Raw genomic sequence first — 26,243 nt, forward strand, 5'->3', positions numbered from 1 at the left:
CTTCTCTTATGATAATTTAATTGATTGAGCACACTGGCTTCTAGTCAAGAAGCTCTTCTCAGCTTAACTCTCAGTTTAAAAGAAATCACTGCTCAACATCTCTATAATTAGAGTTAGTTGCTAAACCCTGTATCCAGGTGATTACTGGTATATGAGAGGGACATATCTTGAACTGATCAAATCAGGGATTTAAGCAAAATGCCCTTGATCTATGTTTCACAGTTCGTTAATGTCTTCTACTTCGGGTATTTTCCCCCTTTTTTTGGTGTTAAATGTGGCTGGGTTAGGAAGGTTCATGTAGAATCAGGACAGTTAGGGGTAATTTTTTATTCATATCCCTGTTATTGTTTGGGGAAGCTCAGTAGGGTTCATTAATATTGCATTTCCAATGAAAAGGCACTCAAAAGCCAAACAGTTCAATTATATTCTGAAGCTGCAATGCGATACAAAAATGAGCAGTGCAGTGATGCTGTCGAGGTTTAAACCAACTGCTCCTGTCCGTAGTCAACAGCACCACTTTCCCCTTCATTCCACAGGGCAGCTGTTCCACAATACAAACCAAACCAAATGTGAGTCTGAGGGGCTCGTTTGGGCTTTTGTACTTGAGTCAGGTTCACTGAGAGGCTCAGGAAACAAAAGAAATCTTTGGAGTGACAGAGTGACTGATCCTGTGGGCTGACCCTGCTTCCATGGAGGTGTTTATTTGCAGGAAAGCTCCCACTGCAGGGATGGAACTGCAGCTGCTGGAGTGGGGGGGATGTGCCAAGCTCCCTGCTCTGCTTTGCATTTGCTTGGTCCAATAGGAGCTTCCAGAATGTGACAATCTGCATCCAAAACTGAACAGAATTATGAAATATCCCCTTCCAAACCTGTCTGTTCCCCTTCAGCCTGAAGGGGAGAAAGTTCTGGGGAGACATCACTGAAGCTTTAAAGAGGGTTGTAGAAAAGAGGGAAAGTCACTTTTTACACTGATAGATGGTGATAAGACAATGGAGACTAGTTTTAAACTAAAAATGGGAGAGATTTAGATTGGGTGTTAGGGAATTGTTCCCTGGGAGGGCCCTGGCACAGGGTGCCCAGAGAAGCTGTGACTGCCCCTGGATCCCTGGAAGTGCCCAAGGCCAGGCTGGATGGGACTTGGAGCAAGCTGGGATAGTGGAAGGTGTCCCTGCCATGGCAGGAGGTGGAATGGGATGATCTTCAAGCTCCCTTCAAACCCAAACCATTTGTGATTCTGTGATTATCCCCTACTTCTCTGAAAGAGAGAGTGAGAACTTGTGATTGATGCCAGTGGAAGTGAGATCATTCTTTATATGCAGAGGCCTCTGATTTTCTTGATGCAATGGGATCTGGTTGCTTGAAATGATGATATATAAAAATTTAATGTTTTGAAAGTTTTATTATTTTTCTTTATAGGAAACACCAAAGTAAAATTTGATTTTGCTGGATTTATGGCTTGATCACTCACCCTATTAAGAGTAATGATTCCACTCTCTGACCTTGTAGGGCACCAGCTATGAAATTTGAGATGATGGCCCAAACATTTTTGCAATACAACTCTTGGCTAGTGCATGACAGGCTATTGACTGAAATACTGTCAATGCACAAATGAGATTATAACCAGAGAAGGTCTTGATTGCTTTGGTCTGTTATTCAATACCCTCTTCTCTTATAAGCAGCTTCTTGGCATTTTTTTCAGGCTAACGTAGACCTTCCTTCCCTGACGAATGACACATGAGTTGATTGCATAGACAGACTTTGCTGCAGTTTTTGTATCTGCAGGAGACTTTTCTCTAACAGGACTCTTGGTGTCTGCACTGCTCGAGTCCTGTGCTCTGTGAGAGCCTCTCTGAGCCTTGTTGGCTGTTCAGTATTCCAGCAAGTCTGATGTGGCCGTGATGGAGAGAGCAGGAGCAGCCTCACGTCCTGCTGGGGCAGTGTTCCATGGCTGGAGAGGGAAAGGATGGCTGGAGCACTCAGCTTTCATTTCATTTAAATGAGCAGAATTGCTTTACTTCCCCCCTAGGTATAACAATTATTAAGAATTTATATTGCTATTCATGCTGTATAATAATGAACAGGAACTGGGTTTGCACTCTTAACCTTTGCTGTTAGGTAGAAATGGAGAAGCAGCAACAGTGACTCTTACGAGACCAGATATATCTGCACCATCACACTCACCGCCTCCCTGCACACTTTGGGAGACAGAGAGTTTGTGCTGTATCATCTTTGGATGTCCCCACTGTGAAAAATAACTAGTTGATGCATTTTTTTCTTTCTTCCATATGTTTCCAAAAGAAATCTATTCATCACTTAAACAAACCCATCCAGCATTTCTCACGTATTCTGATTTTTCAGTTAAATATTGTTTGTATTTAAATATAAATATTGTTCAAAATGTAGCATTAATATTTTGCCTACTGACAAGCAGTTCTGTATGTTATTAAAATTTAAACAGCCATTATGTACATGAAAGTTTTTTTGTTGTAGTTTGCAAGGTGCTATAACAATAATTACCCGAGTGCATCAATCATTTTTTATTGCCTCATTTGTATCACGGGGATAAGTAGCTCCAATTAAAATCCCATTTTACATAAATAGATATGGTTTGAATCAAACCACAGTCTGTTTCCACTTCTGAAACGCTGGCCATAGGATATCTTTTTCATTATTCAAAGTGTATGATGTGTACTGCTTATCTTTTTGTGCTTAAAAAGGCATAAGTCTGCAGGCAGACATGCCTTAGTGCAGGTTTGGCAGGGAACAAATAATTGTTACTGTAATTATCTATCAATTTTACTGTTCCAAATATTTTAGCCAAAAAGCTAACTAGTATTATCACATGTTTATTCCTGACACATTATAGTTTGAGTAAGCAGAACTGAAAATGTTTAATATGAATTAACAGCTTCAGGAAAAATTATAATTTTTCTATTACTCGTGATTTCCCCTCCACCACAGCAGCTTTTCTGCTAAATGTGCTCATATTGTCAGCTATTGTGGAAAACCAAATGAGAGGAAACTTGGGGAATTATCTTCTGCTCCACTGTGATTAACTCTGCAAGGAAACAAATCAGACTTTTCCTTTCACACCTCTCCCAGAGGCTGCTTCCATTCCCAGTCTCAGCTCTGCTAAAGGAATGCTCTGCCCTCTGTTCCCTCTGGGAATGGTGGGATGTCCCAGACTGAGGCAGCACCATCCACCTTGGTTTTTCTTCTCCCCTCTGTACTGGTTTGGCCCAGCCTTCAGATCTCCTCACTTTTCCTTCCAAACCTGGGAACATCTTGGTCCAGAGGGTCAGTTCAAACCCACCTTTTCCTGCAAAGTCTTTGTACGCTTTCAAAATTGGAGTGTTCAAATTGCAAATGGACCAAAATTCTCTGTGCTGCTCCAAGGGGCTTTTAATGTAATTTCTGCAGAATCTGGAACTTGATGAGCAGAAAATTGCAGAAATCTCAATGACTTCAGCAAAAGGGCTAAACAGTGGTTTAGGTCACACTGTGCCTTCTCTGTAAATTCCCTTTCTTTTCTCAGCCCAGTGCTCTGCTTCTGGAGAAGCTGGGGACAGCAGTGATGCTTGAGAGCCCAGGCTGTACCAGGTGTTGATGGCCTGGACACCCTGCAGCCTCTGGGAGCACCCTCAAAGCGGAGCTATGGAGAAAAACCAGGGGAAAAACTGAAACAAGACTGGAAATTCAAACTGAGAGGAGGTTGGCACTAAATATTAGGAGGAAATTGTTCCCTGGGAGGGTGGCGAGGTCCTGGCACAGTTTCCCAGAGAAGCTGTGGCTGCCCCTGGATCCCTGGAAGTGCCCAAGGCCAGGCTGGACAGGGCTGGGAGCACCCTGGGCTAGTGGAAGGTGTCCCTGCCCATGGGGGGGATGGAATGGGATAATCTTTAATGACCCTTCTAACCCAAGCCATTTTCCAATTCTGCGATTCTCCAAAAAATGCGAGACTCAGGCTCAAAAATACCCTAAAGTCTTTATCCTGGATATTTAAGTACGTGCTTAAAGTGATGTTTGGGGCTGTCCAAAATGAGGACAAATTGGGAACTTACACCAAATGATTTAGCTCAGTTTTACAAGGACTTTTCTGACTGCTGCCTTTTTGCCTCAAATCAGCGTCTCCCACCTTCATGTTCCTGCTGCTACTGCTATGACTAAACCCCTTATTTGTGCCATACCTTAATCACCAGATTCCTCCTCTGGGGTGCTGAAGCAGTAGATAATGTCTGTGTTTTTATTTGTTGGGTCAGGAGCACCAATTCATAGCTCAGGGATCATCAGCACCGTGAGCTGACACCAGAGTCTGTCCAGCTGCTGTTTTCTTACAGTCCCACAACAGAAAATCAATGGTGTCAGGAACGCTGAGATAATTCTACTGTTACAATCAATACATGCTGATTAAACCAGTTGTGTCTGTTGGGTAAATTTGCTGCATCATAATTAGAATTATTAATTAAAAATAGGAAATCAATTGACACAAATTAAGCAAAAAAAGAAATTTGCTTTATTTCTTTGACACTCTCTCCAGAGGCCTCAATAACTGTGACAACAGGGACGTGACCAAGTGGCATTTGTCAGTTTTTTAATGCTGTCCTGAGTTTTAACAGTTGACTTATAAACCTTGCTAATGCAGCTCCCAGGAAATCAGACAGGAGATGTCATGTGTGCAAGAAGCAGCTATTTATTTTATTACAGTTACTCATTATTCCCTGCCTATCCAGGAGTAAGAAGCAGGAGTCATGTGCGTGGCACTGGGGAGGGGAAACAGCTGGGGAACGAAAGCCTTGGGGAGCAAGATGAACTCATCCCCTTCCCACGCTGTTTTCTGTTTGCAGATAACAAGGATAAACAAATTGATCATTTCTGTGCTGGTTCTAATGGGCTTCTCAGTGCTGGCTACTTCCTATAACGTGCTGGTGACCTTCATTATTTTCAGGGACACATTATGTGGGACACTAAGGCAGGGACAGCAGCATTTCATGTGGTCTTTCATTCAGCTCTTTATTTTCCAGGAAAAAATCTTTCTGTTTTTTCTGGGTTTTATGTAGTTGGGGTTTTTTTCCTTCTTTTAACCTATCTGTGTTATTTTTCTACTTAATCTTTCTCTTTGTTTCCTCCTACTCTTAATAATTTCCCTTTTTCTGTCTAAAACTTTCCATGCCTTGTTTTCTTCCCCCCGTTCTTTTTGCACACATGAAAGCTGAAAAGTGCAGGATTACTTTGGGTCTTCATACTCCTGGGTTTTGCTCACCTACAGCCAAGTATTTTCTCTGAGCTTTCACACCTATGAAAGGTGTGAGGGCGAAAAGAACAACTGGTTTGGATAAATGTGTGACTGGTCCCTGCTGGTGCTGGTTAATACAATCTTCTTTTAGTAATCACTGGTGATAAACTGGGATTGTGTTGTTCAGCCCTGCCAGGGCTTAAAGGGGCTCCAGGAGAGCTGGAGAGGGACTTGGGACAAAGGCATGGAGAGACAGGACAAGGGGGAATGGCTTCCCACTGCCAGAGGGCAGAGATAGGTGGGATATTGGGCAGGAATTGTTCCCTGGGAGGGTTCCAAGGCCCTGGCACAGGGTGCTCAGAGCAGCTGGGGCTGCCCCTGGATCCCTGGAAGTGCCCAAGGCCAGGTTGGACAGGGCTTGGAGCAGCCTGGGACAGTGGAAGGTGTCCCTGCCATGGCAGAGCATGGAGTGGGATCTTCAAGCTCCCTTCCAACCCAAACCATTCCAGGAGTTTATGATCTCATTCATACAGCTTTTCTAGACCTAAACCCGTTTTTTAAGGTGTTTTACAATAACAGTATTTCATTGACATGTATTTCTAAGACCAGTCAAAAGTAAAAGTAAATAAAAACGTCTGTAGTTTAAAAGCCAGGACAGATTGAGTGGTTTGCACAAGAATCAGGAAAAGCAGAGTTGTTAAAAGTCCCAATTCCAAAGACTTATGGCCATGTCTCAGGCAGGCTCAGCAAGCTGCCAGTTTGGACCTCTCTGACAATGGAGAACATATGGAAGCAGGAGGATCCATCCACTATATCTGAGCACAACTGTTGAGTACCTTAAAATTAAGCTGTAAAACCTGGGCATCAATAAAGAACTTTACAGCACTTGTGTAAATTGTGTAAAATAAGGTGGATGTACTCGAGCAGTCAGAACCTGAGAGGGGAATTCTGGCAGCTACGCTTGGGGTGAGTTGTGCTCCCAATGGGAAGTAATAAAGAGCTCCCACAAGGAAAATGGCCCTGTAATTGAGACTTGAGAAAACAAGGACTTGGATCGACAGCTTCAAATCTTTTTTTACTAAGATTCCACCTGGCAGTATTTTGTGGGCAGCAGCTCGACACTCTGTTGCCAGGACAAATCTGAGGATAAATCAGGTTATAAGGCTACACTGGGAAAACGAGCAGTGTCTTTTGCCTTCCTTTCAGTGGGCTGTGGATCAGGGCTGTAATTAGAGGTTCTGCTTTATAAATCTTTGTTGCAGCATTTGTCACATGTCACTGATGTGGCCCTGCTCCACCACGGGTCCCATTGCCATAAGTGAGATGTAAACAGTCATCAGTGGTTCCTCAGAAACTGCAGGGCGGGCAGGAGCAAGTGCAAGGTTATATCTCAAGGTGTAGCCATGATGAGCTACAATTACTGTTTTTTCAGAAGCTTTGAAGATGGAATTAGTCAGCTTATGCATAAAAGTGCTTGTTGTTTCTTGGCAGTCAAGTGGTGTTTTGATTTTTAATGAAATTCACAGTATTTGCATTATGAGGTTATAATTATTTTTAAGTCTGTGGGTCTAAGAATAAGCCTGAAGTCTTTTGGCTGATTCAAGGAAAAGTAACACCTAGAAATCAGTGTTCACCTCTGACACGCGTAAAAACTTGAAAAAAATACTGTTAACACCTGTAAATTGTTGATTGTAGAGCCCTACTTTTAAAAATGCACAGAAACTGATAGCAAAGTTGGAAAAATTGAATCTTTTCCCAGCCTGCTGTTAGAAAATTGGCTTTAGCTCTTTCCACAGCTCCTCTTGCATTCCTAGGAAGGAGCAGGGAACAGGACATGGCTTTCAGCATTGACCATTGGTGGCCAGAGCCACCACAGCTGGCAATGAAGAGATTTTTTATGCAGTTATGCAGATTTTTTATGCAGTTTATACTAAGAAGGTGCTGCTGTGTTGATTCCAGCTCCATTCAGCTGCTACCAAGGAGTCGTTCTGCGATCCACTGACCTGCTGGGATCAGGAATCTCAAAGTTAGAGAGAGAGTCTGGAAGGAGCTGATTAAATTGCTGTGTTTTCTGCAATTTCTCAACAACTTCCTTGCTTTTCTAGCAAATTTAAAAGGTTAAAAATGCAGATTTTTAAAATTATGTGCACCTGTGTCCTCAAGTCTCAGTGGGAAGTCACCTTCTTCAGCTTTTAAGTGCACAGACCCAATAATTTCCACTACCTTGATCCTGATCCCCCAGTTTAATTTTCTGTGTGCCTTTCAAGAGTTGAGGATAATTCTTGGGCTTATAATGTTGCTTTCAATCTTCCTTCTCTCAGATCTGCCTAGGATTGAGTGAAATGAGTCAACAGTAGAGGTTTTTTTAAGCCTTCTTCAAGTTTAACACCAGCTCCCTGACAGAAAATGTTAGAATTCTTTTAGTTTGACAGAAATTAAGGATGTGCCAAACAGAGGAGTCTGCATAGATGGGAATTGCAGTACAATAAAGAATTTACATTTGCTGTGAGGCTGTGAGGTCTCTATAAGGGCAAGTCCTTCTGGTGCAATATGAACTTAATTCATTTACTTGTAACAATTTTAATTAACAAATACTTGAAGAAGCTCCAGCAGCCTCTCTCTGTGGAGTTTTACTGCCTTTTGGATTCCTTGCCTTGCAGAAATTCCAGTTGTGCAACCCTGGCAATCAGCAGGGAAACAAAACCTACCAGGTCCCAGCACAGTCCATGGAAAATTTTGCAGCAAATATTGTGTAACTTGGGTTTGCTTTGTTAGAGACCAAGTGAGGGAGAAGATCAGCACAGGTCTGTAAGAAACATTGTCAGGGTTAATGGGGATGGAAGCAAACCTGAGAATCCCAGATTTCCTTAAAGAGAGTGGTGGAGCTGGGACCTGGAAAGCCAGGAGGGAAAATCCCAGGAAGAGTCACTCAACATCCCAGCACTGGCTGAGCAGGATGGAGAGGCTGGGTCCCTTCCCCAGGATATTCAGTCCTGCACCAGCCACATCCCACTGCAGTTTGCATCCCAGGGATGCTCTCTGTACCAACTTTCCACTTTTTAAACACTGCTGTTGATGAGAAATAGAAAAATACTTTATGAATTAATCTCTGTATACAGTAAAGAGTCATTTTTCATCTGTTTAATTCAGCACAGGATTATAAATGTAGTGAAAAATTATACTATAAGGTACTTATAGCATAAATTTACACTTTAGATCTTGGAGCTGTCCTATCTCAGTGCTATCACTTCCTTTCTGGGGAGTTTTGTAGTTTAATGGAATTTGACTGTCTCAGTTTCCCTTCTATGAAATGGTGATTAAATAATTTTTCCAGCTCGTAGATGGACCCTGAGAATTGATCAGTGTTTGCTTGGGACTCTGGTGGTGGAGGCAATTCTGTTAAATGTGCAAAACCACATTTACATACCTACAGACCCTACGTGTTCTGATCTTATTGCACAGTTTAGAACCCAAATAGTTGCATATTGTCACTTTTTTATTACACCAGAATACTTTGAATTTTATTTAGTAATGTACTCTGAATAATTAATCACTCAACTAATAATTATCCATTCCAAATAAAACAACTTGATTACTAAGCCTGATGAGGAAAATCCAGTCAGGAAAGAACCCTTTCAAAAACAACAACATTCTGCAGATATCCTTAATATTTAAAGAGTGAGCTATATTTAGTAAATTCTTCTGAAGCAGGGGGAGAGGAACGGATGCTAATTTCCTGTGTCATCAGATTTGTGCATGTGTGTCAGCAGCATTCCTAAATCACCACCTACCAGCAGTCACCATCCTCACAGGCATCAGGAATATCCAGCATTTCCCTGGGGGGTTCCTGCTGTGGGCTCGTGCCTCCTGCTCATCGATTATTTAATATTTAGGGGGTTTGGTGTTGGCTCTGCTCAGATGTTCTGCAGGGAGCAGGGCACCTTTCTTAGCCAAGGAAACAGCCAAGTTGTGGAATCTGTCATTTTCCAGATGGCACTCACTTAACCCACGGAGGCCAGCCCTTATCAGAGATGATTACAGATGATGGCAAGAAGTTCCCTGGCTGCAAAGGGCACTGGGGTCAGCCCGAGGCTGCTGATGGCACCGTGCAGCGTGGCCAGGGACAATTTAGGTGATGGTCTCATCAGTGAAGCTCTTTTTCCCTGTGATTTTTTTAAGGTTTATCTCTGCTGCCAGTAGGAGAACACAGAGATCTGAAGAGTCTGGCATTTAAAACCTTTAATGCACAGGTGCTGTGCTCTCTTCCAGCAAAATCCCGTTCTGCCATCCAGCCAGGAAGTCACGTGTGTCTGTTTTGTTTTGCCTTGTCAGTAGGAGTTGTCACTAAAAAAGAGAGAAATTAAATTAATCGAGAGGTGAAGCTGTTGCACAGTTCCTCAGACTGCAGCTGCACCTCTAGGAGCTGACACCCCGAGCCTGGAAGTGGAACTGCTGTGTGGATTTTCCTGCTTTCTGTGTGGCTGACCCATGGATAATGCAGCAGCACAAACAGGTTGTTTGTAAACAATGAGGAAAAAACATGTGGAGTGATGATTTAGTGTTTCTGCCTACCTGACACTTGATGGCTTAATGCAGGAATCCACAATGGGGAAACTGATCCAAAAGCACCGGCTTCCATATGGCTGGGATTTTGTCAAAACATTTCAGCTCAGTACACCCGTAACTGATTGTGAGCATGAACAGTTTTGATCAGCCTGTTTTTCAGAATGTAAAACAGTTTAAGAATTATCTGTTTTTAACATCATAACAAAAAAGTTTCACTTCCCAGTTTAGAGCAACTTCTGCTTTAGAAATTGGCATTAATTTATGCTTCTGTGAACAACATTGGAACATGTTGGGAAGTCAAAATAAAATATCAAGGTTTAGACATCCAATCTCAATAATTTATGAGACAAGACTTTCTCCTCCTGCCTGGCTCTCCAGAAGGAAACCCAAGCTCCCCTGGTGGGCAGAGGAAGCTGTAGGGACCCAGGCAGAGGTGTCTGAATGTTCTGCTCAGCACTCAGGGCTGCTGCTTTGCTTGCTGAGGCTGCTCTGCTCTCTCAGCATTTGCATCCTAAAGAAGTGGTGCAGGAGAACTGCAGCAGTGGTGCAGTCTAAGGAGCTGCTCTAGGGACACTGGAGTTTTTCTGGCATTAACCTCTCCTGATGCTGGGCTCTGTGTCCTCTTGCCCTTCCCAGCACACCCAGGGACACGCAGCCTTTGGCTCCTGGTATTTTAGCTATGCAGTATTTGTCTGCCTCATGATTATCTCTTTATTAAAAGCACATCCCACGTCTCCGTGCCTAAGTGATGTGAAAAGAGAGTGTAATATTCTAGCATTTCAGTATTTTTGCTTTTTTTTTTCCACCAGGAGTTTCAGACTTGCTATTTTCTGTTGGTAAATATCAGAAAGGCTTTGCAGAGACTGTGCTGAGTCTCACAATGTGTTTCAATGAGTGAACGTTCCAGTTTTTACTGGGTCACACAGGGCAAGACTTTTTTACGGAACTGTTTCCTTTTCTGTGCCTGAAAGGGACATTACTATTAATGGTTTATAAGAGAAAGACAGCAGTGTATTTAAGATATCTTGAAGACATTAGGTAACATTAAAGAGCCATGTGAAGGTTCAAGTATGCCCAGAAGAAAAGAGAACAGCAAGTAGCTGATGTGGATACCTGCACACAGCTTTTTGCAAGCCTTTGAACTGTTTTAGATATAAAAAACACCCCTTTTTCAAAGGCCATTGGGCTTTCTGCTGCTCTAATTCTCTCTGAATATCTGTAAGTAACAGAATTCACACTAGAAAAGGTAAGATTTTTCCTAGATTCAGTTGCTGGGGCAGAACATCCTTTAAGCTGATATTGTGTGGCTGAAGAGCAATGCTCAGGTGACCCAGTGATAGGACAAGGGGGGATGTTTTAAACTAAAAGAGGAGAGATTTTGCTTAAATGGAAGGAATTCTGCCCTGGGAGGGTGACGAGGCCCTGGCACAGGGTGCCCAGAGCAGCTGGGGCTGCCCCTGGATCCCTGAGAGTGCCCAAGGCCAGGTTGGACAGGGCTTGGAGCAACCTGGATAATGGAAGTTTTTCCTGCCCATGGCAGGGGGTGGAACAAGTTCTTTAAAGTCCCTTCCTACCCAAACCATTCCAGGATTCTATGATTAGTCATTAGGAGGGAATTGTAGCAAAGAGAGTAAGTGTTTCTTTTTACTTTCCAGCTACACTGTTTGAAATAAAAGCAAATACCACAATCCACAGTGTTTACTTCATGTTTCAATATCAACACAATAAAATAAATTGCTTATTGACCGTCTTAAAAATGAGAGATGAGTCAGGGCTGTGCGTTCTGTTATGCATGAAGGAGGCATGGATGGATACATGATGGATATGCTTATCCATCCCCTTGAAGGGGAAACTTTATGGTACAATTTGAAGCTGCTGAGGTGGATACAGCATTTCTTCCATATCCATGTCTTAATTTTCCCCACTGCTCAGCCAATCCTGATCAGCAAATCCAGATCTCAATTCTGCTCCCTTTGCTCAGCAGCAGCAAGGGAAGGGACACATCCCTGAGTGGGAAGGACAAGGAGAAGGAACATCTTCTTGTTGTAGTGACAAGAAGCTTTTCTCCTTTAAGCACTGCTTTAACTGCAAATAAAGAGATATTGCCTATCTGGCAAAACATCAGCAGGGTGACCTTCGGCAGGGCCGGGTTTATGCGCTGTGAAAAACAAGGAGCTGAAAGCGTCTCCAGAGCTTGGCCAGGCAGGGTTGGTCCTGCTCAATCCTCTGCAGTCACACAGGGTGGAAAGGTGACTCCAGGGCTTGGATCAGGTTGATTTCCACATGCTGGATTCCCCAGGTGAAGGATGAAGTTGTCCTGCCCAGCCACAAGAGCTGGGGGAGGATGTGACTGAAGGGCAGCCAGCCTGGACAGCCTCCTGCAGCTCCCAGTGGCCCTGTGGGTCTGCTCCAAACTGCATCAAAGTCAGCAGGAATTACTGAACAGCTCCCACAACTGCCTTGGTTGTTTATTTAGATGATTTAGAGTAGGAAGAAGCCCGTGTGGGTATTGCATGTGGCTCTTCCACACCAGGCACCGCCGTTGTGTCAACAGCTCTCAGTCTCCGGGGACAGAGGCCTCTCTGAGCAGCTCCGCAGCCACCACCCCATAGCCCCTCTAACAGTAATTTCCTGAAAGCTGCATTCCTCCCTATCCCTGTCCTGCAGTGTTTTAGGCATATCCAGTGTATTTCTACCCCTTCTTGCAGGCAAAACTGATTTTATTTCTATGCAGAGGCATTACCAGAAAGTTTCATTACCTAGTCAATGAAAACATCTAAAGTCCATTACAGATGTTGAGAGAGAGAATGTTTTACCCAGTTGGAAGACTGAATTTGGAAGTAAGTTACTTGCAGATATTATTATTACAAGCCTGTCCTAGACAATAATAATGAAGTATTGATGGAAGTTTTGCCAGAGCAAAGACTGCTGGGTTTCATACAGAGGAAAGATAGTATCTTCATTTAGTTTTATTAGACTCTTGATACTCTGCCCATGTATTTTTTAATTCACCACAGTAAAATTCTAATTAAAGAACAGACTTTGCCTCCCATTAATATGACACTAAAAAAAAAACATTTTAAAGAATGCAGCATCTTCTCCACAAAAATTATAATGAGAAGACAAGCTGCCAGAGTTGTATAGAATGTTGTCGCTCCCTTATGAAGCGTTTCATGATTTTAAACTCCTTGTAAGATCCAGAGTGTCAGTAGAGTTAAAGGCTCATTAAACAGAGCAGTAATTTCTACAAAAAGAAATAGGAAATATTCTCAGGGTTTTTTAATGTTCTAATTTTCACTTCTTTTGAAGCGTCTGTCAAAATAGCTCGTAGTAGAAATTCTGTAAGCGCCACACTTCGATATCTGTCAGGAGTAGAAGTTGTTTCTTCTTTTTTGCTGCTTCCAAAATATATGGAGTTCATTACAGGATTTGATGAGGCTGACATCCAAACACTTAACTTCTCTTTGACTTGGAGAGATTTTGTTTCCATTTATCCAAAAGACAAACCTCCAGCTAGGTAACTGTTGTAAGCATTCCACAGAACACCGTAGGAATGTTCTTTAAACAAGAATTACTTGTTTAAAGTAAATGTTTCCTCAGAGGGTACTAAATAAACTGTGGGGTCTCTAAAGTGCTGAGCCTGAGTTAGGTACCACATGTTGGAGAGTCAGTGACTAACGAGATCATCATCCAAGATTAAATCAGGGCCCAAATCAGCCACATGTTCCGTACCTGATTCAGAGCAGGAACTTCAGGGAGAATCATCAAAATCTTTCTTGAAGGATGAAAATCTGTTCTTCTGTCCTTAAGAAAGGTAAAAAAAAAAAAAAAACCCTAAGCACAAAATGAGATTGATTGCCTCCTGTGAGTAATAATTTATTCATTTTGGGAAAATCAGCTGATGTTCCCTTCCCAATTTTCCATTTCTGCCTGATAAAGACTGATCCATAAACCGGGAGGATGAGACTGATTGTAAGTCCTGCCAGCCTCAGATTAACCCCAGGGGTTTTCCTTTTGGGTGAATACACAAATGCATATTTACATATGCAAAATACATTCTCTGGGCAGTCTTAGAGTTGTAAACACCGAGACTGGCATTTTCTTCATTATAATTGTGTGAGCCGTGACTGAAAGTCTGGCTTTGGAGATAAAAGGAATCCAGGTTTGGGAACCTTAAGGCTGCAAAGTTACAAGCTCAGAAGTCAGCAAGTGCCAGGGTATTCTGTGCTCACATAATTAAAGAAAATATCATAATTCATAGGCTCAAGTACTGAATTACTGCTGTTCTTCCAACCTTTGATCTGACATTTTATTTTTGTGACACCAACTCCATAAGTCAAATGTCTTATTTACATGGGATGCTCCCTGTTTGATTTGTAGAAACAAATGAAAGCAAATGAAGAATTAGAAAAATGTCTTCAAGAGTGTCATCAGGCTGATGTTCAGGTGGTTCATGAGCAGTGTCAGAGCAAAGCCCTGACATGTGGGTGATGGACTGAGAGCACAGAGCTGTCACCCTCCCCGTGGGCCACTCACTGCACAGAGATTAAACAGCCAGTGGCACATGGCTGCTCCCAGGAAAAATTGGAAGAGGAGTCCTGCTAAGGCCCTGAAGTCTTTAATTTCAGATTGCTTTTAATACAATTGGAATTTTTGAAGCAGGTAGGTAATGAGTTATCCAGGGGTGGCACTGAGTGCCTGCAAATTGCATTTTTTATAGTTTGATTGAGTAGAGGTGAATTTTCAGTGGGGACACCTGAGCACACCCCTGGGTATGGGACAGTGGAAGGTGTCCCAGCTAGAGAAATCAGGGAATTAGAATGCTGGTCTCTAAGCATTTTGAAGAACATTTTTGAAGGGCACTTCAGAAAATGGGGGTTATTTCGAGTGTTATTAACATGTGTTAGACGTTCCAAGGGTGATCAGTCTTATGAGACAGAGGTTTTTTGGGTTAGAATCAAGCAGATCAGCAGGTGATTGGTCAGTGACCTGGCTCATGCCTTTAGCAGTGTGTTGGTGTCACTTGAGGGGCTCAGCGCTGCTCAGAGCCAGCACAAAGTGCTGGGAAGGGTCATTGTAGGGAATTCCCTCTTCATGGACCTTGTTCCAAACCTATTGCTTGGCTTCTGTTTGCAAAGGTGTTGAACTATCCCAAAAGGAGTCATGTTTGTGCAGGGAGCAGACACAGTTCAACACAGGGCTGTAATTCTCCTGCTGAATAAAGTACAGGGAATAAAACCCTCATTGATTATTTTAATTTTCCTTCATTCCATTCAGGTATGTTTTACCTTTTGCTGTTTCTTTGCCTGCTTTGCATTAGCTGGGTCAACCATCTGATTCCAAAACTGAATCAGACCAAAAAAAAAAAATAAAGCACCCAGAGCTAAGTCCACTTTTCACCTCAATTTGTATGCATAGAATCATTTTACAACAGTACAGTTACATTAAAAGGAGACTCTAGTCCTAATTTCAAAGTAAATTCTAAAATAATCTCTCTTAAACCATATCCTCTTAGATTTAATAAGTTAATTTTATTTCCTGTTTGCATTTTTAAGGGCTTGTGTCTCATTTAAACATTACAAACAGAATTTGGAAATATTCCAGAATATTGATTATTGAATATGAACACATTCTGTGCTTTAGCAAATTTGTGGAAAGCTTCTTTAAAGTGTGAATTAATTGAAGTTCCCCATCAACCCAGTATGGTCCTGAGTCCTTGAGCCAAGGAAATCGGCCTGGGGTTTTTCCAGCTGTGTCTTGTGCAGGACGTTTGTGAACATCCCACTGACTGCAGACCTGCAATACTGAACTGGTCCCCGGCTACAAAAGAGCCAAGGGGACCATCAGGGAGGCTGATGCTGATGAGAGCAGAATAAACTCAGACCTTGAGACCACAGTTATGGTGCTGCTGTGACAGAACATGCTGTTTTCATATTAAGAGTGTGTTTGCAGTGATGGAAAAGCTCTGGAATAACGCTTTTAACTCTGTCTCATTGGGATAAGTCACTCCATAAATTTCACCCCTTCCTTGGGAGTCCTTCTATTGATCTGTTACCTTTCCAAACCCCTGTGTTTGCTTCATTGTGGCTGAGCTGTGCTGCTGCACTGGCTACTGGGTGTCGCTATGGGCCTGGAACACAGCAATTCCCTGATCATTCCTGCAGGGATAATCAGCCCCTGGGGAGCGAAGCGGCACTTCCCAGGCATCCTCGGTGTGTATTCACCAGGACACAACTGCTAACAGGATGCCATGCACCACCACAGCAGAAACATTTCTTCACTGCAGGAGTGGTTAAGCACTGGAGCAGGCTCCCCAGGGAAGTGTTGGAGTCACCATCCCTGGAAGGGTTCAAAAACAAGCAGATGTGGCACTTCATGATATGGTTTAGTAGGCACAGGGTTGTTCAGCTGAAAGTTGGACTTGGAGGTCTTTTCCAGCCTTAAGGATTCTAGGATTTTATGATTCTGTTTGCAGAGCCTGCAGCAATTAGCCCTCACTTCAGGAAGGAATTGAGATTTCAGTGTGGGAGTGGGGATGGCAAGAGGAGGAAACACCTTGGTGCTGCTTTGTGCAGTCTCCATCGAGGGGAGAATCCCTCTCCTGTCACAGGTGCACACCAGAGTGACTGTGCTTAGGCACTCAGCCTCATCCCTTACAGAGCCACATTCATTTTTACTGGTGACAGTTCACCTCCAGCCGTATTTCCAAAGGTGAAAAAGTGAGCAAGTTAGCACGTTTGCCGGGGAATGTACCTGAAATATGGCAGCTCCTGTCAATGCAGCATCTCCCTGGAGAACAGGGGCTGTTTCAGACTCATCCCTCATGGTATTGACATCCCCACATGCAGCTAAGGAAAGCATTTGTACCTCCCTGACATCACCTCTCTCAGGTTGCTTTCCTTATTGATGGTCTAGTTAAAGTCTCTGTATCATTTTGACATTTTTAATGGCATCTGCATTTACAGAGGAGCGCTCGTGTGAGCTTTAATCAGCTCTCTGTTCACACGATGTTGCTGTTATTATTTATCTCTATTACAGTAACACACTGAGGCAATCAACAAGAGCAGGATCAGACTGTGCTAGGCTGGGACTGAGGTTTGAAGTGGTCTCTCCTTGCCCATGGGAGAACTTGCTGATGATCCCAAAGTGCAGCAGGATCCTGTGGCTCTGCTCTCTGTCCCAGGACCTGCAGTCACTGTCACACACCAGCCAGGATTTGCCACACTAATGTATAGAGAAAAAAATACCTTTTGGTTGCTGAAGTCTTTTGTTTCTTCTGTTTTATAATTTTTACCAGGAGCTACTGGATCCCAGTCCTGTAGCCAGTTACACACTCAAATAGTCTCACACCTGAGGGAGCCTGCTGAGCTCAGTGGAGTTAACTGTACAAATAAGTGCTTGGATTTTAGCTTATCATCCCTGTATGTACCTTAGTAAAGGTACAGAAGTGTCCACAGTGCAGATCTGGGAGTTATCACTGTATCATTATATAAATATCACATCATGTTCCAATGAACTGACTCCACAGTCATTGGAGTCATTGGAGTCCCTGCAATATGGGACTTAGAAGAAAAGGGAAAAAAAACCAACAGGAACTGATAAACTTTGAGCAGCAAAGATCTTATTTTCATGTGAGGTAAAATCAGGTGAGGATGAACTTTCATTATCCACATTTTACACTGATACATTGTTAACAAATTTCACTCAATTCCCTTTGGTGAGATTGGGAGGTGAAATTTGCCACAGGGAGGAAACAAGCATATGACCAAATACTAATTGTAAATAAGTGTTCAAGCAGGATGGACTTACAGAAAAGGAGCTGTGTTTGGGGCAGGCACTGTACAGTTGAAACAAGATGCTTGAACTAATGATGGGAAATGATTTTCCCTTCCTACAAATGGTTTTCTTTTTCCTTCACTTTCTTTCAAAGTGAAAAACACAAACCCAGCAGACAAATTGGATGCTTGGAGCACCCACCTGAGACATGAAAGAGCAAGGATAGAATCATATCTTCTAATGAATGTTATTTATTCATATTAGGAAAATTAATTGCAACTGGAGCTGTATCAGCTCAGAACAAGCCACAGTCTGCAGTCAGGGCTCTGATTTGAGGTGTGGGAAGGCAGGAATCAATCCCCAGAGCACGCAGGATGCAGTTTGATCCCTGAACTCCACTTTCCTGTGCTGGGGGACATCAGCTGTCCTTGTGTGGCTCAGATTTGTGCCCTTTATGGAGATGCAGAACTGCATCCCTTGATGTTCAAGTTGTGCAGAAAACAAATCAGTGTTTCTGGAATGGAAATTGCTGGGGAACTCCAGCAGCTCCAGCAGCTTTGCTCCCTGCCCCAGAAGGCTCACTCAGCCTTAGCAAGTGTCTGTGTGAAATAAAGATAGATCATCTCTTCCCACAGATTCTCAGTAATAATTTAAGTCTTATAAAGAGTAAGATTTTGTTTTCTTGGCTCCCAGTGGTGTTAGAGAGGAGCTATCATCCCTGTTTACAGCTGTGGGGGAAGTGAGGCAAAACAACAAATGATCTGGGATGAGGCACGAGTGGGATCGTGCACAGGGGTACATGGTGTGCTCTGCTCCCTGCAGGACATGAAACCTCTGCACCTGCATCCTCTAACACCATACAGATCTTTTGGAGACCTTGGAATTGTCTTCTGGAGGTTTATTTTGGCTTTTAACACTTGCTCAAGAAACACAAATTTGTAAACTGGTAATCAGCAGTGCAAATTAACTAAGAGCTGTCTTCTTTTTCTGCTGGGTGTCCTCACACTGATCAATGAGTATCCTCCTTCTCAAAATGAAGGATAATAAATAAAAATATTGCCAAAATTAATGGATAGAGGCAGTTTTCCAGTTTATAGCCAAGTACTGTAGAAGGAAAGGGCTATGCAATTTCTAGGACAAAAGCACCAGGCTTAAGAGAGCTTTACATTTACCTTGCTAATCCTGGAAACAGATCCAGGGCTGAGAAGCAGCGCGTGTCACCTGGGATTAGTTTCCATGTTTGCAAATAAAAGAGTTTGTGAAGACAGCCCTGTTGCTGGGATTCCACTCTCCTCTCCTGCCTGGCAGTGGGATTTACTCCACTCGCAGGAGGGTTGATGGTAAAATTGAAACCAGCTCTGAGCACAGCCAGCTGTACCTGGAAAGTGATCAGTAACTCTGTCCTTCCCAGAGCTCTGTTCTGGACAGGATGAGGGTTTTCTTCATCCTTTCCACAGCTATGATGAAAGGCTGCTTAGTGTGGGTAGGGCTGCTGAAGAAATCCTTGTTTTCCTGCTGACTTATTTGCTGAGGAAACCTTGACTTCAGGTGTTTGCTCGAGCTCTGTTGAGTGCAGGCAGCTCAAAGAGGTGTTGTACAGGTGCTGTTTCGATAGCAAATCAGGACAAACCATTCCTGTAAGGCTGACTTCACTCTCCCATCCTCCACATCTTTTCAAAAGAGAAGGGATCAGACTGGATTGTCACATGAAGGGTTCTCCCTGTGCCTTAATGCATTCCATAGGGAACCTCCTCTCCGCATCAGTGGCCAGAGGCTTTGGGGTCCTTCTGTGTTGCTGTTATTAGCACAGGAATTACCTGATATATTCACTCCATACCTTCATCCCTGAGCCTGGGCAGCCTCAAGACATCCTGTCTCCAGTGTTATTGTCTTTCCTTCCGTCTATTTAGTCCAGACAACAAAAGTAAATAAATAAATAAGTAAATCAGAAAACAAGCAACACTAAGGAGAAAGCTTTCTTTAGATTATCTTGTATGTTATCTTATGGGAACATAACAAAGAAACAATATTTGATGACATTATTAAATTGACAGGATTTGCTTGGCAACACCACCTCCCATTAGCAGCACTGCAGGCTGGATGTGACCCTCTGCATCTAATTCCACTATAAATTCATTCCTTCCAGCAATCTAAAAGCACTAAGAAACAGGATATTAAAAGATTTCGGGCCTGATCCATAAGGTGTTAAACAAGTCCTCAACTTTAGGTATAACAGTGGTGCTGTTGTGTCCTTGCACCATAAAGATGGGCTGGGGGGAGATGCTGAAGCTGAATCTGGGGGAAGATGCTGAAGCTGGGTCTGGGAGGGAGATGCTGAACCTGGGTCTGGGGGAAGATGCTGAACCTGGGTCTGGGGGAAGATGCTGAAGCTGGGTCGGGGCAGGAGGTGCTGAAGCTGGGTCGGGGCAGGAGGTGCTGAAGCTGGGGCGGGGGGCGGATGCTGAAGCTGGGGCAGGGAGCGGGCAGGTGTTAAAGCCGGGTCGTGGGGGCAGTTTGGGAGCGGGGGCTCCTTTGGAAGGCTCCGGCCGAGGTGCACGCGGGGCTGTGGGGTGAGGCAGCCCCGTGTCCCCGCCCGGGTAACTCCGTGTGTGTCCGCAGGCTGCGACAGCGAACACTGGGGTCCCCACTGCAGCAACCGGTGCCAGTGCCAGAACGAAGCGCTCTGTAACCCCATCACGGGAGCCTGCGTGTGCGCCGACGGCTTCCGCGGCTGGCGCTGCGAGGAGCTCTGCGAGCCGGGCACCTACGGCAAGGGCTGCCACTTCCAGTGCCAGTGCCACCACGGGGCCACCTGCGACCACCAGACGGGCGAGTGCCACTGCGCGCCCGGATACACCGGAGTGTTGTAAGTGCAGCGGGAGCGCTCTGAGAATCCCCCGAACCCATTCGGGTCGACCGCGTTTAACGCGAAGAAATTGGCTGGATTTACAGCCTCTTATACACTGGCCTCTGTAGAAAGCAGCGAACGGGATTTTAGAGAGAATGAATAAAGGGGATCTCTGTTCCTGCTGCCGGCTATACCTGTGTCCCTGAAGGGAGCCTTCAAGAGAGTTTGGGTGGAACAAAGGGTGATGGCTTTAAACTGCCAAGGGCAGGGATAGATGGGATTTTGGAAAGGAATTGTTCTCTGGGGGAGTGTCAAGGCCCTGGCACAGGGTGTCCAGAGAAGCTGTGGCTGTCCCTGGATCCCTGGAAGTGTCCAAGGCCAGGCTGGAAAGGGCTTGGAGCACCCTGGGACAGTGGAAGGTATCCCTGCCCATGGCAAGGAGCTGGATCTGGCTTCAAGGTCCCTTCCAACCCAAACCATTCTGGAGTTCTATGATTCCACGCTATTAAAATAAGCTTAAAAGACGTTTATATTTTCCAACTTGTGCAACAACTTTACCTGTTCCTAATTTCAGAATGTGAATATAATCCAAATCACAGCGGAGTTTTGATAAGCAGTTGGACTCTCTCCTCATTAGCAGTCCAGTGCAGCATCAAATGGGACTTTTCCATCCCCAATTTATTTGACTTTCAATCTAACTGAGAAAGCATTGCTGTTAACTCTATCAGCTTAGTATCTAGGGGGTAAATTTTAAGCACAGAGAACAGGGATTTAGCGGTGTGACTCCTATTAACTTTAATGAGAATCATGTAGCTAAATCCCCATCCACCACACAGAAAGTTTACCAGTAGGATTCACAAAATCTGCATATTAATTTTAGGACAGCAAGCAATAGTTTCTTGTTTAAAATTGCCCACAGTGTAACATCAGTTCTCATTAGAGATCTTTCAGTAGTTTCAGAAGTAATTATGTTTTTCAGAATTATTTAAGGGGAAAAGAGAATTTAGTCACTGAATTTGGTTAGAAATCTATTGTAGGTGAGTTAATACTTTTGCAGTCTGTTATTATTTGTTGACCTGCATGAAGGGGAAGGTAAAAAATAACGACAGAGTTAACCCTCATAAATAAGTGATAGGCCTTGTGAATATTTTATTTAGTACCTGATTTCCTCCTAGACTTGTGACCTCAGTGGTGGAAGCACTCACTACTACAGACTCTGCTTACTCTTGGGAGTGCTCCCCTTGACATCAGTGTGTCAGTGCTCAGCAGGGCCAGCCCCTGGTGTTGTAAGAACATCCTCATCAGAGGACAGTCAGTTAGGGGGACAACATCCTGTAGCTTCAGGACCTCGATGCTGAAAACTCTGATGTGCAGATACAGGAGACACTGGGTTTTGCAGGGATTACCCTCACATTGCCCCCCACGAGTACTGAGAGAGACTCAATGAGCTTAAATAGCCTTTAAATGATGTTGAGTCCTTGCCAGTCCATTATACACTGCAAATGTTAACATTCAGTAGTGACTGGAGAAATTTCAAGCGTTTTAATCCCATCCTTTTATTCTGTTTGCAGCTTCTTTTATTGCCATGTCATATAATTCACATTGAAGGCTTCATCCTGCAACTCATATTTTCCTGGGCTATTTTAATGGTTATGGGTTATCCTGTTGAGATGGGTGGGATTTGGTACATGCATAAAGGTTATACACATGCATCAGCCTTACAGGGCTGGATCCATGGCACATAAACAACCCAGCAGAAATAAAAGGAATCTCAGCTAATTGGCAGTGCCAGCTGAGCCTTACTGAGGTCTCATCATTTGCATGAGCACTCCCATGATGACCCGTGTTGTGGGTTTTCCTGATTTACTGTTTCCTGTAAGTTCTTTGAAATGATCTCTTTGTTTTCTGTTTTCTCTCCCCAAAGCTGTGAGGAGCAGTGTCCCCCTGGCAGCCACGGAGCCCAGTGCGAGCTGCGCTGCCCCTGCCAGAACGGGGGAGTTTGTCACCACATCACTGGGGAGTGCTCCTGTCCTGCTGGATGGATGGTGGGTACTACTCATCCTCACTCAGGGCTTGGAACTGCATGTTCATTGTTCACTGTCTCAGCCAGGCTCTAACAATTCCCAAACTGGCAATTTTCTGGGTGTGCACAGCAGCTCCACAGGCAGGCCACCAATTTGGGACCTGCCACCTTCCCTGGAAGTGTTCCAAAAACACGTGGGTGTGCTGCTTGGGGACAGGGGTTAGTGCTGGGTTTGGCAGTGCAGGGGGAATGGTTGGACTTGATCATCTGAGAGGGCTTTTCCAGCGTCAGTGGTTCTGTGATTCTCTGGCTGGTAGGTGCCAGCACAGAGTTTAAAAACAGCAGCATGACACGAGACAAGAGAGCTGTCTGTGACTTCCAGTTACTTGGAATATTCCCTGCAGCCTTAGGCAGTGCCCTCACACAGGACAGAAAGCTCAAAGCCCAGCATTGTCAGAGGCACAAAGTGTCTTGTTCCCCTTCAGAGGAGAGGGAGAATCCAGGGGGAACCCGTGGCTCAGGCAGGCAGCAGAGCTGAGCCCAGGGCACAGAGGCTGGTTCAGTGTCGTGCCCTTGCTCAGGAACTGCTGCCATTGATTGCAGAAATTTGCTTGTGTCAGGGCTTGCACTGCAGAGAGACAGCTGCCCTAACCTTTCATCCTTTGTGTCAGGAAAGCAAGGCCAAGCGTTTTCAAAGTCCTCAACTTTATCAATAATGTAATAATGAACTCTCTTGGGGCGTGCCAAGTCTCACAGGCCTTCATCCCATTTAGCTGTACTAAACTTCCTGGCATTTTTCCTGTATCTGACAATTAGTCTCTTGGCAAAGTTGCTGGGTTTTAAAGCATGCAAGTACTCTGAATTTTTATTTTTGTATTGAAGGCCCTGCAGATCATTACACGACTTTGACTTCTGATGAGAACCCTCTACCTGTTTTAACATACAAAAGCTGAGAGAGAGGTTTATGTTTATTTCCATGTGTACCTCAACTGTTTTGAGTTCAAAAGCACCAGCTGTGAGTTGCTGCTGTACATCAGCAACATGGGAGAACGTTGCTGTCCATAAGATTTGGTTGAAAATACCTCAAACTGGAGAGCTGGCATCTCTCTAACACCACCCATCATGGCAAGGGTGGTCATGAGGTTATTCCATTTCAAATGACAAAGACAAAACTTGTCTGAAGCATGAATATGGCCCCTTGCCCTCACCTGGCAATCAGTGGTGGCAAAGAAAAGGTTCTTTCCTTGAGCACTGGAGCATTAGGAAAGAAATTCACATATTTTTGAGGGTCTATCTGTCCATTCTGGCACTACCTTCTAAGAAGTGATCAATAAAGTGATTCACATAAAAATATTACTTTTTCCATCTCTCCTCCTGCATACCAAGATTTCTCAGGATCTGAGTTGTTCTGCTGTATTCTTCCTTACTTGTATTTTATCAGGAATTTTATCTTCTTTTTTCAAAGTTAAAACATCACTAAACAATTAAGAATATCAGAATAGAACAGGAATTGTCTTTTAGGATGCAGCACAGACCCTAAGAGGAACCAGAGTGCTGCCCAGCAGCTGTGGCTATATTCTGGCCCAGTCCTACCCAATTCCTTACAGCCTGGAGTTCCTTTTATGCATTTTTAGGAGCCCAGAGAGACTTTTCTGAAAACTGTGTTGTTGGCTGCTCTGTCCCTGGAGGAACCCTAGAGTTAACAATTGATGTTTGAAACAAGCATAACTGAAAATTGAAGAGAGAGATCAAGTATTCTGCAGAAAAAACTGAAATTATAAGTAAAAGCACTCAGCTTGTAAATGTTGAGATTTTAAGTATAAAGGGTCTCTCCAGGGTTTTAATGAAAAGCTGGTAATTCAGTGTACAGAGAGGGATAAAAAGTATGTTTTCATGCTATATTTTTAACTCTTGGTCGTTGGAATGGTTTGGGAAGTGAGACATGAGGGGGCTGTAAACGAGCAGGCGAGATGGGATTGCTAGACAGCATTCATTTTATTTCACACCATGGATTTCTGTGACACCAGGAATTTTACTTGCTGATTTTGAGGCTTAAGACTGCACATATATATTGAATATACTGTCATTTTGGAAGGAGAGAATTCTCCCTAGATTTATACAGGTGCAAATCCACTTGGACTTTATTGCTGCTGGATGAGCTGCAACTTTTATCAGTTCCTAGGTTGGCTTATTAAGAGGAGCTCAGCTCCCTCAGGGTTTGGTGGGATGGGGAAGGGGAGGCAGTGACTTTACAAAGAGGAAGTTCTGGGGTTCTGAGGTTCTTCCATGGATCTGCTATCTTCAAAGCCTGGTTCTTTTATGACTTGTAATTTCTTTCCTCCCACCAGCGCCGAATCTCCCAGCAGCACGAGTTCCATGGATGGTGTCCTCTGGGATTTTGCTGCCCCATGGGTTCTTCACCAGGAGGATGGTGGCCAATGGCCTCTATCATTGAACAGTCAACAGAACGTGGCTTCCAGCATCCCATAATGTTGGGCTTTTTCCACTTCTGTGCCTTTGTGGCTGTGGAGTTTAGTGGGTGGCTGCTTTAGGGCCTCATTAACAATTTACAGGTTTAATTCTATACATCTTTCTCATTTGCAATATTAAATTCTCCAAGCGCTCTCAGGAAGTGGGGAGAGAAGTTAATTTAGCATTTACAACGCTTCTCAGAAGCCCTTTGAAGGACTAGATCTCTGTGCTCAGGAAAGCAGCAATATTTCCTGACGTGACAGAACATTTGTCACCAGCAACGCCCCCTGTTTGGCCCCAAACCCCCTTCCCAAGGCATCGTGGTGCCGTGGTAGTACAGCACATTCTGCTCATCACTTCTCTCTTATTGATTCTGGGCATTCATTTGAAGCATCATTTGTATTTTTGTCTATTTTTCTTTCTGTTGTGGATTTTAAACATGGGGGTGTCTGAGAAAACAGATCAGAAAACAAATCTTTTCTGTCCTACAAAATACAGCAAACAATGTCAAAAGCAGGAGCTGATGAGATCAGGGCCTTAAAAAAGGTGCTGATGGGGTGAACTTTGCTGATTAGATGTATAAGCAGCAGGAAATGTTGGTCTGACATTTGATCCTCTAGAGAGGGATGTTTTGAATTCCCTTAGTACATATTAATGCAAAAAGTATAGCTAAAGATTCTCTTGGCTCTGGGGGGATGCATCCCAGAGTATTGCTTTCTCATCATTTGTTGATAGAAATCCTGTTCCTTTTGAGACATGAAGAGAGAAAGTATTTATTATCAAGATAAATGGATCCTTAGGTTTTCAGATATATAGTGTTGTGTATTACTCAAGTCCAGAGACACCAGTTTTTAACACTGTAATCTCAAAGTTCTTGAACTGAGGCCAACCTGTCTGTTTTACAGCCAAGGAGCCACATAGCCCTGCTTGGGAAAGGCTCAAAGTACCTGTTTTATGGTGACATTGAAGAGCAACCTCTTCACTTTGGGCTGTATCAACAGCTAAACTTCCCAAGCCCTGAAGAGTGAAAGCAGCCATTATATTCCTGGTTTATATTTTGAATAAATTGTGTCTGATACGTACTTTGTTCAAAACCCAGAGCCCCTGGGGCTTGGTTAGGGAAACAGAGAAATTAAACCCAAATAATCCTGTGGCCAGACACTCTTTCTGTCTCATGCTGGGCACTGTGGTGGCACTGGCAGCAGCACCACTTGCTGCAGATGCCAAACATTTTCCATTATAGGACCACAACTTCAGATCCCAGCACTGCCAGACTTGTTTTGGCTGAAGTTCCTCAGCTGGATGCCAGCCTCAGGCTTTATATT

General features: G+C 43.8%; 1 protein-coding gene across 5 annotated transcripts in view; it reads left to right on the forward strand.

Annotated features, from left to right (window-relative positions):
- MEGF11 (multiple EGF like domains 11) overlaps positions 1 to 26,243 on the forward strand; it is a 192,908-nt gene that overhangs the window by 78,166 nt on the left and 88,499 nt on the right. For all 5 annotated transcript variants that reach the window (XM_014251212.2, XM_088063256.1, XM_088063257.1 and 2 more), the window contains exons 5-6: positions 20,195 to 20,441; positions 22,348 to 22,468. In XM_014251212.2, coding sequence (XP_014106687.2) covers positions 20,195 to 20,441; positions 22,348 to 22,468 — 368 coding nt within the window. The remainder of the gene's footprint in view (positions 1 to 20,194; positions 20,442 to 22,347; positions 22,469 to 26,243) is intronic.

This window comes from Pseudopodoces humilis, chromosome 16, assembly GCF_049639895.1.
Source record: "Pseudopodoces humilis isolate 2021_Gansu_Grassland_sample_001 chromosome 16, ASM4963989v1, whole genome shotgun sequence".
Classification (NCBI taxonomy): domain Eukaryota; kingdom Metazoa; phylum Chordata; class Aves; order Passeriformes; family Paridae; genus Pseudopodoces; species Pseudopodoces humilis.